This window comes from Rhinopithecus roxellana, chromosome 17 (genome assembly GCF_007565055.1).
Source record: "Rhinopithecus roxellana isolate Shanxi Qingling chromosome 17, ASM756505v1, whole genome shotgun sequence".
Lineage (NCBI taxonomy): Eukaryota > Metazoa > Chordata > Mammalia > Primates > Cercopithecidae > Rhinopithecus > Rhinopithecus roxellana.
In genome coordinates, this window is record NC_044565.1 from 84952959 (window position 1) to 84967634 (window position 14676).

The 14676-nt window shown below is 38.4% G+C and overlaps 1 protein-coding gene across 5 annotated transcripts in view; it reads right to left on the minus strand.

Moving 5' to 3' along the window:
* Positions 1-14676, minus strand: part of ASB3 (ankyrin repeat and SOCS box containing 3) — a 126737-nt gene that overhangs the window by 19895 nt on the left and 92166 nt on the right. For all 5 annotated transcript variants that reach the window (XM_030920803.1, XM_010378883.2, XM_030920806.1 and 2 more), the window contains one exon: positions 11494-11630. In XM_030920803.1, coding sequence (XP_030776663.1) covers positions 11494-11630 — 137 coding nt within the window. The remainder of the gene's footprint in view (positions 1-11493; positions 11631-14676) is intronic.

Sequence of the window (14676 nt, forward strand, 5' to 3'; positions counted from 1 at the left end):
GGTGAGTGATGATGAGCATTTTTTCATGTGTCTGTTGGCTGTATGAATGTCTTCTTTTGAAAATGTCTGTTCATATCCTTTGCCCACTTTTTGATGGGGTTGTTTTGTTTTTTTCTTGTAAATTTGTTTGAGTTCTTTGTAGGTTCTGGATATTAGCCCTTTGTCAGATGACTAGATTGCAAAAATTTTCTCCCATTCTGTAGGTTGCCTGTTCACTCTGATGGTAGTTTCTTTTGCTGTGCAGAAGCTCTTTAGTTTAATTAGATCCCATTAGTCAATTCTGGATTTTGCTGCCGTTGCTTTTGATGTTTTAGACATGAAGTCCTTGCCCATGCCTATGTCCTGAATGGTACTACCTAGGTTTTCTTCTAGGGTTTTTATGGTAGTAGGTCTAACATTTAAGTCTCTAATCCATCTTGAATTAATTTTCATATAAGGAGTAAGGAAAGGATCCAGTTTCAGCTTTCTACTTATGGCTAGCCAATTTTCCCAGCACCATTTATTAAATAGGGAATCCTTTCCCCATTTCTTGTTTCTCTCAGGTTTGTCAAAGATCAGATGGCTGTAGATGTGTGGTATTATTTCTGAGGACACTGTTCTGTTCCATTGGTCTATATCTCTGTTTTGGTACCAGTACCATGCTGTTTTGGTTACTGTAGCCTTGTAGTATAGTCTGAAGTCAGGTAGCGTGATGCCTCCAGCTTTGTTCTATTGACTTAGGATTGTCTTGGCAATGCGGGCTCTTTTTTGGTTCCATATGAACTTTAAAGCAGTTTTTTCCAATTCTGTGAAGAAACTCATTGGTAGCTTGATGGGGATGGCATTGAATCTATAAATAACCTTGGGCAGTATGGCCATTTTCACGATATTGATTCTTCCTATCCATGAGCATGGTATGTTCTTCCATTTGTTTGTGTCCTCTTTGATTTCACTGAGCAGTGGTTTGTAGTTCTCCTTGAAGAGGTCCTTTACATCCCTTGTAAGTTGGATTCCTAGGTACTTTATTCTCTTTGAAGCCATTGTGAATGGAAGTTCATTCATGATTTGGCTCTCTGTTTGTCTGTTACTGCTGTATAAGAATGCTTGTGATTTTTGCACATTAATTTTGTATCCTGAGACTTTGCTGAAGTTGCTTATCAGCTTAAGGAGATTTTGGGCTGAGACAATGGGGTTTTCTTTTTTTTTTTTTTTTTTTTTTTTTTTTTGAGACGGAGTCTGGCTCTGTCGCCCAGGCTGGAGTGCAGTGGCCGGTTCTCAGCTCCCTGCAAGCTCCGCCTCCCTGGGTTTATGCCATTCTCCTGCCTCAGCCTCCGAGTAGCTAGGACTACAGGCACCCGCCACCTCGCCCGGCTGGTTTTTTCTATTTTTTAGTAGAGACGGGGTTTCACCGTGTTAGCCAGGATGGTCTCGATCTCCTGACCTCGTGATCCGCCCATCTCGGCCTCCCAAAGTGCTGGGATTACAGGCTTGAGCCACCGCGCCCGGCCCTACAATGGGGTTTTCTAAATATACAATCATGTCATCTGCAAACAGGGACAATTTGACTTCTTCTTTTCCTAACTGGATACCCTTTATTTCGTTCTCTTGCCTGATTGCCCTAGCCAGAACTTCCAACACTATGTTGAATAGGAGTGGTGAGAGAGGGCATCCCTGTCTTGTGCCAGTTTTCAAAAGGAATTTTTCCAGTTTTTGCGCATTCAGTATGATATTGGCTGTGGGTCTGTCATAAATAGCTCTTATTATTTTGAGGTACGTTCCATCAATACCGAATTTGTTGAGCGTTTTTAGCATGAAGGGCTGTTGAATTTTGTCAAAAGCCTTTTCTGCATCTATTGAGATAATCATGTGGTTCTTGTCTTTGGTTCTGTTTATATGCTAGATTACGTTTATTGATTTGCAAATGTTGAACTAGCCTTGCATCCCAGGGATGAAGCCCACTTGATCATGGTGGATAAGCTTTTTGATGTGCTGCTGAATCCGGTTTGCCAGTATTTTATTGAGGATTTTTGCATCGATGTTCATCAGGGATATTGGTCTAAAATTTTCTTTTTTTGTTGTGTCTCTGCCAGGCTTTGGTATCAGGATGATGTTGGCCTCATAAAATGAGTTAGGAAGGATTCCCTCTTTTTCTATTGATTGGAATAGTTTCAGAAGGAATGGTACCAGCTCCTCCTTGTACCTCTGGTAGAATTCAGCTGTGAATCCATCTGGTCCTGGACTTTTTTTGGTTGGTAGGCTATTAATTATTGCCTCAATTTCAGAGCCTACTATTGGTCTATTCAGGGATTCAACTTCTTCCCGGTTTAGTCTTGGAAGAGTGTAAGTGTCCAGGAAATTATCCATTTCTTCTAGATTTTCTAGTCTATTTGCGTAAAGGTGTTTATAGTATTCTCTGATGGTAGTTTGTATTTCTGTGGGGTCCGTGGTGATATCCCCTTTATCATTTTTTATTGCGTCTATTTGATTCCTCTCTCTTTTCTTCTTTATTAGTCTTGCTAGCGGTCTGTCAATTTTGTTGATCTTTTCAAAAAACCAACTCCTGGATTCATTGATTTTTTGGAGGGTTTTTTGTGTCTCTATCTCCTTCAGTTCTTCTCTGATCTTAGTTATTTCTTGCCTTCTGCTAGCTTTTCAATGTGTTTGCTCTTGCTTCTCCAGTTCTTTTAATTGTGATGTTAGAGTGTCAATTTTAGATCTTTCCAGCTTTCTCTTGTGGGCATTTAGTGCTATAAATTTCCCTCTACACACTGCTTTAAATGTGTCCCAGAGATTCTGGTATGTTGTATCTTTGTTCTCATTGGTTTCAAAGAACATCTTTATTTCTGCCTTCATTTCATTATGTACCCAGTAGTCATTCAGGAGCAGGTTGTTCAGTTTCCATGTAGTTGAGCGGTTTTGATTGACTTTCTTAGTCCTGAGTTCTAGTTTGACTGCACTGTGGTCTGAGAGACAGTTTGTTATAATTTCTGTTCTTTTACATTTGCTAAGGAGTGCTTTACTTCCAATTATGTGGTCAATTTTGGAATAAGTGCGATGTGGTGCTCAGAAGAATGTATATTCTGTTGATTTGGGGTGGAGAGTTCTATAGATGTCTATTAGGTCTGCTTGGTGCAGAGATGAGTTCAATTCCTGGATATCCTTGTTAACTTTCTGTCTCGTTGATCTGTCTAATGTTGACAGTGGAGTGTTGAAGTCTCCCATTATTATTGTATGGGAGTCTAAGTCTCTTTGTAAGTCTCTAAGGACTTGCTTTATGAATCTGGGTGCTCCTATATTGGGTGCATATATATTTAGGAGAGTTAGCTCTTCCTGTTGAATTGATCCCTTTACCATTATGTAATGGCCTTCTTTGTCTCTTTTGATCTTTGATGGTTTAAAGTCTATTTTATCAGAGACTAGGATTGCAACCCCTGCTTTTTTTTATTCTCCATTTGCTTGGTAGATCTTCCTCCATCCCTTTATTTTGAGCCTATGTATGTCTCTGCATGTGAGATGGGTCTCCTGAATACAGCAGACTGATGGGTCTTGACTCTTTATCCAGTTTGCCAGTCTGTGTCTTTTAATTGGAGCATTTAGTCCATTTACATTTAAGGTTAATATTGTTATGTGTGAACTTGATCCTGCCATTATGATATTAACTGGTTATATTGCTCGTTAGTTGATGCAGTTTCTTCCTAGCCTCGATGGTCTTTACATTTTGGCATGTTTTTGCAATGGCTGGTACCGGTTGTTCCTTTCCATGTTTAGGGCTTCCTTCAGGGTCTCTTGTAAGGCAAGCCTGGTGGTGACAAAATCTCTAAGCATTTGCTTATCTGTAAAGGATTTTATTTCTCCTTCACTGATGAAACTTAGTTTGGCTGGATATGAAATTCTGGGTTTAAAATTCTTTTCTTTAAGAATGCTGAATATTGGCCCCCACTCTCTTCTGGCTTGTAGAGTTTCTACCGAGAGGTCTGCTGTTAGTCTGATGGGCTTCCCTTTGTGGGTAACGCGACCTTTCTCTCTGGCTGCCCTTAAGATTTTTTCCTTCATTTCAACTTTGGTGAATCTAGCAATTATGTGTCTTGGAGTTGCTCTTCTGGAGGAGTATCTTTGTGGCGTTCTCTGTATTTCCTGAATTTGAATGTTGGCCTGCCCTACTAGGTTGGGGAAGTTCTCCTGGATGATATCCTGAAGAGTGTTTTCCAACTTGGTTCCATTTCCCCCCTCACTTTCAGGCACCCCAATCAGACGTAGATTTGGTCTTTTTACATAATCCCATACTTCTTGCAGGCTTTGTTCATTTCTTTTTCTTCTTTTTTCTTTTGGTTTCTCTTCTCGCTTCATTTCATTCATTTGATCCTCAATCGCTGATACTCTTTCTTCCAGTTGATCGAGTGGGTTACTGAAGCTTGTGGATTTGTCACGTATTTCTCGTGTCATGGTTTTCATCTCTGTCATTTCGTTTATGACCTTCTCTGCATTAATTATTCTAGCTATCAATTCTTCCACTCTTTTTTCAAGATTTTTAGTTTCTTTGCACTGGGTACATAATTCCTCCTTTAGCTCTGAGAAGCTTGATGGACTGAAGCCTTCTTCTCTCATCTCGTCAAAGTCATTCTCTGACCAGCTTTGATCCGTTGCTGGCGATGAGCTGCGCTCCTTTGCATGGGGAGATGCGCTCTTATTTTTTGAATTTCCAGCTTTTCTGCCCTGCTTTTTCCCCATCTTTGTGGTTTTATCTGCCTTTGGTCTTTGATGATGGTGACTTACTGATGGGGTTTTGGTACAGGTGTTCTTCCTGTTTGATAGTTTTCCTTCTAATACTCAGGACCCTCAGCTGTAGTTCTGTTGGAGATTGCTTGAGGTCCACTCCAGACCCTGTTTGCCTGGGTATCAGCAGCAGAGGTTGCAGAAGATAGAATATTGCTGAACCGCGAGTGTACCTGTCTGATTCTTGCTTTGGAAGCTTCCTCTCAGGGGTGTACTCCACCCTGTGAGGTGTGGGGTGTCAGACTGCCCCTAGTGGGGGATGTCTCCCAGTTAAGCTACTCAGGGGTCAGGGACCCACTTGAGCAGGCAGTCTGTCCGTTCTCAGATCTCAACCTCCATGTTGGGAGATCCACTGCTCTCTTCAAAGCTGTCAGACAGAGTCATTTGCGTCTGTACAGGTTTCTGCTGCTTTTTTTTGTTGTTGTTGTTTAGCTGTGCCCGGTCCCCAGAGGTGGATTCTACAGAGACAGGCAGGTTTCCTTGAGCTGCTGTGAGCTCCACCCAGTTTGAGCTTCCCAGCGGCTTTTTTTACCTACTTAAGCCTCAGCAATGGCGGGCGCCCCTCCCCCAGCCTCGCTGCTGCCTTGTGGTTAGATCGCAGACTGCTGTGCTAGCAATAAGGGAGGCTCCGTGGCCGTGGGACCCTCCCGGCCAGGTGTGGGTATAATCTCCTGGTGTGCCCATTTCCTTAAAGTGCAGTATTGGGGTGGGAGTAACCTGATTTTCCAGGTGTTGTGTGTCTCAGTTCCCCTGGCTAGGAAAAGGGATTCCCTTCCCCCTTGCACTTCCCAGGTGAGGCGATGCCTCGCCCTGCTTCAGCTCTCGCTGGTCGGGCTGTAGCAGCTGACCAGCACCGACTGTCTGGCACTCCCTAGTGAGATGACCCCAGTACCTCAGTTGAAAATGCAGAAATCACCGGTCTTCTGTGTCGCTCGCACTGGGAGTTGGAGACTGGAGCTGTTCATATTCGGCCATCTTGCTCCGCCCCGTGCCACTATTTTCTTAATCCAGTTTGTTTTGTTTTTATTGCTCTTTCCTTGGTCACTGACTCTGGGATAGGACCTGGTTATAAATTAACTTGGCTATAGGCTAGGTTATGCTATGCTAACAGATAAACCCTAAAAACCAGTGTCTTAATACAACACAGGTTTACTTCTTGCTCATGCAAAATCCTCTGCAGGTCAGGCAATTCTCCTAAAATGACACTTGAGTGTCCCAGGTGTCACCCATCGTGTGTAACCACCATTTCAAACATGAGCTTTCAAATTGCTTTCAACAAGGGAAGGGAGAGCAAAGAGTGCTTACCTGCCATGGTTTATGCTTTGACCACTTGCCTCAATCATGTAACAATCAAAGCTGAAAAATCCAGTCTTTCTTTGTTCCAGGGAAGATAAAAATGCAATGGAACTCAGTTAACTGAGGTCTGTCTCTGCCACAATGACAACGTCTATTGTGAAAATGATATGAGGTAGCTACTATTACCATCTCTTCTTATAATTGAGGAAACCAAAGTTCAGGGATGTAAGTAACTTCTCTGTAGCTAAAAAGTGATAGAGGCTCTCAGCAAACTGACACAGGAACAGAAAACCAAACACCGCATTTTCTCTCTCATAAGTGGTAGTTGAACAATGAGAACACATGGACACAGGGAGGGGAATGTCACACACCGGGGCCTGTTGGGAGGTGGGGAGCTATGGGAGGGACAGCATTAGGAGAAATACCTTATGTACATGATGGGTTGATGGGTGCAGCAAACCACCAGTGCACGTGTATACCTATGTACAACAAACCATGATGTTCTGCACATGTATCCCAGAACTTAAAGTGTAATTTAAAAAAAAAAAAAAAAAGAATTTGCGGTACGTGATTATTCCTCCAGGACCATACAAACCAGATTACAATGGCCTGAAATAAATTGATCAAAAAAATTTTTTTTAAATTTTAGCCAATAAATTTTAAATATATGTCATAAATCCTTTCTTTCCATGAAAATTTAAAGAGGTTCTAGTGCTATATTAAGAGTTAAAAAAGATAAATCATGTCAAGTTTAAAATGAATAAATTTGGGTAGTCAAAGGAAAAAAAAGAGAGAGAAAGTGGTGGAAGCATGTCTATTTAATTCTAGAGCTCCAACTTTCAACCATTATATTCTGTCTGCTGTCCATGCAGAACCTGCACCAGATCATTACCATAGGGTTGAAGTCAGCAGAAAAGTTAAAATTTTTCTTTGGCATAAAATAAGGTTGTGCTCCAACTCTCATCTTTTTAACAAGTAACGTAATGATGTGTTATAAACTAAACAAGATATATGTTCTTGCTAAAGAAAACAGAAAAACAAATATTCTTTTAAAAACTAATATGTTTTATTATCCTAAACTAGAAATGGTTTTAGCAGACAACTGGAATGCTAGTTCATTGTTACCAGAAAGGATTACAGACCAACTATTCCTAACCCTAAGCTTTGTTTCTGCATCTAACAATCACATAAAATAAATTATCATATGTAGTTACCTTGGTGTACTTACCACAGATTATTTATCTTGAAGGCTATGTGAGAAAAGAACATTGCTCAAAACTAGGAGCATTGCTCAAAGTTTCAAGGGAAATTTTTGCTTAAACTGGATACTTGCTGAACCCACCATATTTAGCTAGGAATCCTCATAATGTTCCTGGAGTACTCCCCTTCCACAGATCAACCTTCAATATTCATTTTTCTTTTGCTTCTACTTTTAAGATCAACTGTTACTTAAAAATATGGTCTCAATTCAATTTGCAATACAAAATATCTGTATTCTCATACTTCTTAGGTAGTATAACTTTAAACTCATTGCTACGTACTACTATTAAAAACTAAGCTGAAGCTAGGCACAGTGTCTCGTGCCTATAATACCGGCACTTTGGGAGGCTGGGGCAGAAGGATCACTTGAGCCCAGGAGAAGTTCAAGAGCAGCCCAGGAAACACGGCGAAACCCTGTCTCAATAAAAAATACAAAAATTAGCTGGGCGTGGTGGCACATGCTTGTCATCCCAGCTACTCAAGAGGCTGAGGTGGGAAGACTGCTTGAGTCCAGGAGGTAGAGGCTACAGTGAGCCATGATTGTGCCCCTGCACTCCAGCCTAGGCAACAGAGCAAGATCTTGCCCCCACAAATTAATTAATTAATTAATTAATTAAATTAAAAACTGAGTTGAGACATAGAATATTTAGAGAGAACTGCTCAAAAGGCACACAGGCCATCCATTCCCAGATATTCTAAAATCTAGCTCTTCGTCAAGTCACAGCAACAGAAGTCTGGGTACCTGAACCACACTGTAATGACTACTTAAGAACTGCTTTTACTGAATTGCACTTTGGTATGAAAACAACAGTCCACGTAAAAGAAGTCCTGAGAAACCACAGCTACCAAGACATTGTCTAGGACGCTGTAACAGCATCCAAGAAAATCTATTCTGAGGAACGGGTTTATTTGATCTTATGAACCCTGTCACCTAGTGTCAATGACAACAGAGCTCAGAGTCAAACATACAGCCTATCCACAGACAAGTATCAAATTCCCATTGTTATGCTTTCCCTGACTCCATTTTTTTATCTATCCCCCACCTTTTTTTTTTTCATTTTTCTTTTCCTTCCACTTTTGTTTTACTGTTTTGTGATAATATATATGTATTATATAAACTATTTTAAATCCTTTTCAGAACAAAGCAAGGAAACACTGAAATAAAAAGATCAAGAGAGTTTCCTGGGGTCCTTTAAAGGACCCTTTGTAGGATCCAGATCCATTTAACACTCTGGAGAGAATTATATATATCTAATCATTAAAGGTTCAGGACGAACTAAAGCCATGTGCTTTTATCCATAATAATTTAATTACTTAGACCTGACCAGGAGTTGGCAAATTTTTTGAGTAAGACATCTATTGCTACGTGGTTAGCCTGATGTTTCTAAGAGGTATGTAAGAGGCACTTGATTAAAAGACGGTTACTGAAACTGCAACCACTCAGTAAATTTTACCTGGTATACATTTCCTTTTGGATGCAAGAAACTTTTCGAAGACAAATCTGACTCAATGATTAAAATATGAGAAGCAAGAAATGTGTTGTTACTTTTGTTTATAAACTACCATGACAAGTTGCTACTTACTTAGGGAGAAAAAAGGGGAGGAAAGAATAATTTTGACCAAGTACATGGCATCTATAGGACTTGAAAAGGGCTTAAATAAAAAATGGGAGAAAAATCTTTCCCAAGGGATAGATATTGAATACTGAGTGGAGCTAGGAAGCTAGGAATTATCTAAGAGTTTACTAATAGTGGCAGAGGTGCAAGAGGTATCTTTTCAAAAAAAATTTTTTAACATATTGATAAGGCAGCCGTTGTTAATATCATGATAAGTTATTGGAGGAAGAGGGGTAAAAGCAAGGTCAGTCTTGTAAAGAGGTTAATCAAACAGTTTCCTGCTAGGCTCGTGCCCATTAGTGTTAAAACCCTGACCATGCTTCTGCTTACTAGAGATCCTGTAGCTCAAAATCCCAGTAAAGGAGGGAGTCCCGATGACCAACATGCAGAAATTTGTTATCCTGAAAACTGATGATAAAAGGGTGCCCCAAGAGAGCCCTGAATTATAGAAAGGAAGAGAGTCACAATCCCATCTGAAAGCCAGGCAACTGTTTTTCTCCGTCTTACTAAAATTCCAGCATTGTAATGGTGCCTACTATCTGCAGAAGAGAAAGCACCAAAGAATACCCTGAGAGACCAATATAAGTAGGAGGAAGAATACAAGCTTTCCCCAAGTAGACTGTAACAAGGAGAGGGATAAAAAGCCTTTCCATGATAGGACAACACTGTGGATCTGGATTTCTCAACCTCCGTGCTACCGACATTTGTAGCCAGATAATTATTTATAGTAGGAAGCTGCCTTGTGCACTGCAGGATGCTTAGCAGGATCCCTGGCCTCTACCCCTTAGATGGCAATAGCATCCCTAACCATTGTGACAACCAAAAAAATGTCTGCAGACATTACCAAATGTCTACAGGGGGGCAAAAATCACCCCTATGCTACGGATAAAAAACAGCTTCCAGTGTTAACTCGCTCTCTTGGTAAATAATACTCCCAAACCACCTCACCTCCTGAACCAGGAAAAAGAGACAGAACAGAAGAATCCGTAGTAAAAATAGTAAGTTCAATTTTGAATATGTCAAGATGTGAGACAGCAAATGGAGATGTCCAGAAGATAGTTGGATATATGAGACTGGAAACAAGAAAAGAGGGCGTGGCTAGAGAAACAAACCAGAAAACCATTAGCTACATTAGCTCAGAAAAAAGCCTCTGAGAAAGGCTTTTTTGAATCGTCAGCTGAAATAAAAATCTCTCAATAGATGATGATTATTACCCTACACAACCTCTACCTAGTACTTAATTAAACAAGAAGCCCTTGATGGATTTAGTCTACTGCAGGGTAATATAGTACTCATGCACAATTTTTACCTTCATCTGGACAAACTTGCCATATGTTAAGGTCTTCAGGGTAAACTCCCACATATCCTTACTAATTGATACGTAGCAATACTTTTCCCATTTGGCATATGCTCCCTCTTTTGACTCTTTGTTCTCAAATCCATTGTTCCATAGTCTATCTGTTCTGAATAGATATTTGTTCTCTACTGCTGCAGACACATAATTAGTAAAAGCAGATGCAATTCTCAACATTAAGAGTTACACAGAGTGAGTTTTCCAGCATTATCATTAAAGAAATTCTATACTGGAAGGCTCAAAGACTCCAAATGAATTATTTTTCTTTAACAGAAACCTCTCTAACAGTTTGAATACACCTCAGTTCAAAGGCGTATTTTCCTGAATGTCTGTTTTTGATTGAGAAAATTTACTTAAATGTAATTTTCCAAAAAATTAGAAGACACATTCCTACATATGAATAAGTTCACTTGTTAAAAATCTATTCAAAACGTTTTATGAAGAGTTACATTTCATGTAAAAATAGCAGTGAAGAAACAATTTTCCTAACACATGGTTAACAAAATACAGTCAAAGCAAAATAAATCTGAAAAAGTAAATAGGGATACTTTGCATATGTTATGTTTAAACTTGTTCCTTGTGCGAAATCTTCCACCACTGTGTGTTCTTTCATTTTTTCAACTAGTTTAAAATTTTTTTTAAGTGAGGTAAATTGAAATTTTGTTCTAGAATAGTCTTTTAAAATATCGACCAATTCACAGAATGTTCACTCAGCTTATCTCTATAGTTATACCATATCAACAGACTGGTATACATTCGGTAAGGACAGGTATAAAGAATGGTTACATTTCCTTTCAGATATGATAAAATATTACACGGAGAACATAACTCCACAGACATTCCAAAGAGAAAAATTAAGTTTAGCATTTTTCTGACCAGAAACTAAATACAGAATAAGCAGATTTTTAGGACCTACTTTTGTGTATATAATCCTTATTAAAAATAAAAAGATATCATAAAATTAAAATATCAGTAAGCATCTGCTTTTCTTTGTATGTTCCTTAGGTTAAGCTTATAAAATCAGATATGATTTTTACTGAAGGGAATTAGTAGCCGTCTCCCTAACAACGCCATCTTTTCCTCACATAAGAAAAAATGCAAAATTATGTCTAATTTGTGTTTGCCAATGAATCTTTTCACTTATAATTACAATACAGCTAGAGAAGCAAGAGAAGGAAAAGAAGAGAAGTGTGTTTAAAAGTTATTCTTTCTTACCAATACGTTGCTGTAGAATCCAAGCGTTTCTGTTTGAGGCACGAGCAGAAAGCATCCTTTCAACAGCTGGCGGAAGTGTCTTCCAATTAGTAAACTCCAAAGTGAAGGTAAGGGTGTCAATGCTGACTGAGTCAGTCCTATGTTAGCAAGATGTTAATATATTAGAAACAAAACATTTCAAGGGTTCATACTAGAAACAAACACCATATACCTATTCTTACAAAATCTCAATGAGGAGGGCAGACAGAAAACCAGGGCATTTTAAGTATTTATGTAACTACACGCAAAATCAGTGGATATGAAGAATCATCTACAGGTTCCTATTAACTGAACTTTATGTAGCTGTCTACGAGATGACAAAAGGAACCACAGAGAGAGTAGGAACTTTCCTTCTCATGGGTGACAGAACCAATGACATCAGTGCATCTGCCATTATTTCCTCCCATTTGGACTATCTTGCCAAATGTAAATTGACCATCCTTAGAGACATATAATTTAATAATCCTAAAAGGATAAAGCCCAAACACCCCAAGTTATCCCTGAGTGTACAAGTATGGCTTGTTTCTGCCCAACTCCCAGGGATGCACAGCTGTTCTCCTCTAACAACCTTCCCCCCATTATAAATTCAGCCCTAAGCGATGTAACAGAATAAGACTTGTCTTTAAGGACTGAAAGAAGGGGTTCCAAAAAAGGCTTTCCTCTGTTCTTTCAAAATAATGTCAGATTCCCTACCAACCCACTCAAAAGAGGCTAACCCAAAATTTATAAGTACTTGAAACCTAATGGAAAGAGCACTGGCTTAAGAAAAGTCCTGATGTTTAATACTGCTTCTGCTACTTATAAACAGGTTGCCTGAATTCTTTAAGCTCTAGCCCCTGCTCTTTAAAATGAGAATAATACATAATCTGCCCATTACAGGGAACTATATGTGAAAATATGAGACAACATAGTAAACATACTTTTAAAACTATGAAGTATTATATGAAAAACTGGTATTACCAGAAATGATTTGAAAACTTCAGTATTATATTTTTAGAAGCTTTAAAATTCAGTCAAACCCTTAAAAGAACTCTAAATCCTAACAAGATTACTTATCCTGTATTCAATCAGACACTCCCCTACCATCACAATGGCTGGAGAAAAAAAAGTCACTAGGGCTTCTGGTAATTACTACCAAAACAGAAATTGTTCTCACGGTCACCTCTTTGGAAATAGTACTGAACAACAACTAAAGAAGGAAAGGAAATACAGGGAAAGAAAAGCTGAATAATAATCTAAGCTTATCATCTCAAAGACACTTCTGGTAATTTAGAGTCAAAATATCTTTGAAATGATGGACTAAAGATTATGAAAATTATTTCCCAAATTCTTAATTCTCCCACATGCAAACACCTAAGGAAGAACTTAAAGTGTAGCACAGATGTCTTGGGAAAACATTTTATTTCTCAGGAGACATCAGTGAAACCACAACTTATCAGGAAATACTGAGGATAAATGAAATGATAAAATATATTCAAAGACTAACAATTTCCTTGACTTCTTATGGGTCCCAAACCAAAGGTTACTTGGTTCTGGTTCTTTATTTCTTTTTTTAATGATTTCATTTTTCTGCTTTAATGCGCCTTAGGTCTTACTGTGACCAAACACAAAGTCATTTTTACGCAGTTATCTGAACATATACATGACAAGTAAATCTGTTTGCACAGCTTTAGTTAATATGATGGTGAGTTTATTTTACCAACACTGATAATGCCACTAAAAATGTATTGTTATTTTACTACAGTGACCATTACATTGTACAGAACAGTTGTACAATCACAAACGAGTGACATTTAATCAACTAAATACACAAATGACATTTATGTTCTATTCTCCCATTACATGGGGGTGGGGTGCGCAGGTAAAGGAAGACTTAGTCTTGCATTTAAATATTGTGACAGGCAATTATTCAGCCACATACACTTTTAAGACTGCTTAAGACAAGCAATACCCAGAAAATATGTTTATAATTTACGTGACAAAGATTAAGCAACAGATCTGCATGTGGTATAAATAACAATCAAAATCCACTTTAACAACATATTGGAATTTTTATAGAATGTTTCTTGTAATAGCTCTTTGAATGTAAATTTGATCAAAGAAAGCAAAACAATATGCAGTGTAAACACTGGTTTACCCATTCAATAAAGTATCAGTGAACAAAAATTTGAACATGTTAAGCATTTTCATTGCTAAAAAATTTTCCACTGTATTTTTTCTAATGAATATAAAGTAACCAAAGTTACTTACTCTTCAGGAATAAAAAACATGTAATTGGCATTCTCCATTCAGAATACTGAAAGTTTTACAACTTACTTCAAAATAGTTTCTAGTTTACTAGTTCTTAACTCTTCTATTTCACATATCCGATAAATACAGCACACACCCAATGGCTTATTGTCACAAAAATTCTCAACTGTTCACAAGTGGGGGAAAATGGGGAAGCAGTATCAGAACTGGGGAAAGGGAGGATAAATTTACAAAGCCTTCTAAGAGAATAAAGCTAAATAAATCCTTCTCCCTACAAGTAGTTCATTTAGTTGGCTGGGGAGGAAAGGATAACAGGCAATGTTATCCTTTTTTGGTAATTTAGAGTCAAAATATCTTTGAAATGATGGACTAAAGATTATGAAAATTATTTCCCAAAAAAAAATCCAACGATTTTTTTCCCCTGCTTAGGTTTTTCCTAATTTAGGAGCAGAAAGAAGCATGAAAAATTGGTACAGATCCCTCAGGTTAGGCAAGGGATTAAGGATTACTAAAATTGAGTAACAGAACTCATCCTCCACATCCGAAGAGTCAACCAATGGTAGATTGAGAATACTAACAACAATAATAAAAAATAACAATACAACAATAAAAAATGACAAAAATTTAAAAATACAGTACAACTACTATTTACATAGCATTTATATGGCATTAGGTATTATAAGTAATCTAGAGATGACAAAGTAGATGGGAGGAAGTGCATAGACTAGACACAAATACTATGCCATTTTACAAAAGGGACTTGAGCATCCATGTGTCAGAGGTGTATGAACCAGAGCAACTCCATCTTGAATAGGGGCTAGGTAAAATAAGGCTGAGACCTACTGGGCTACATGCCCAGGAAATTAAGGCATTCTTAGTCACAGGATGAGATAG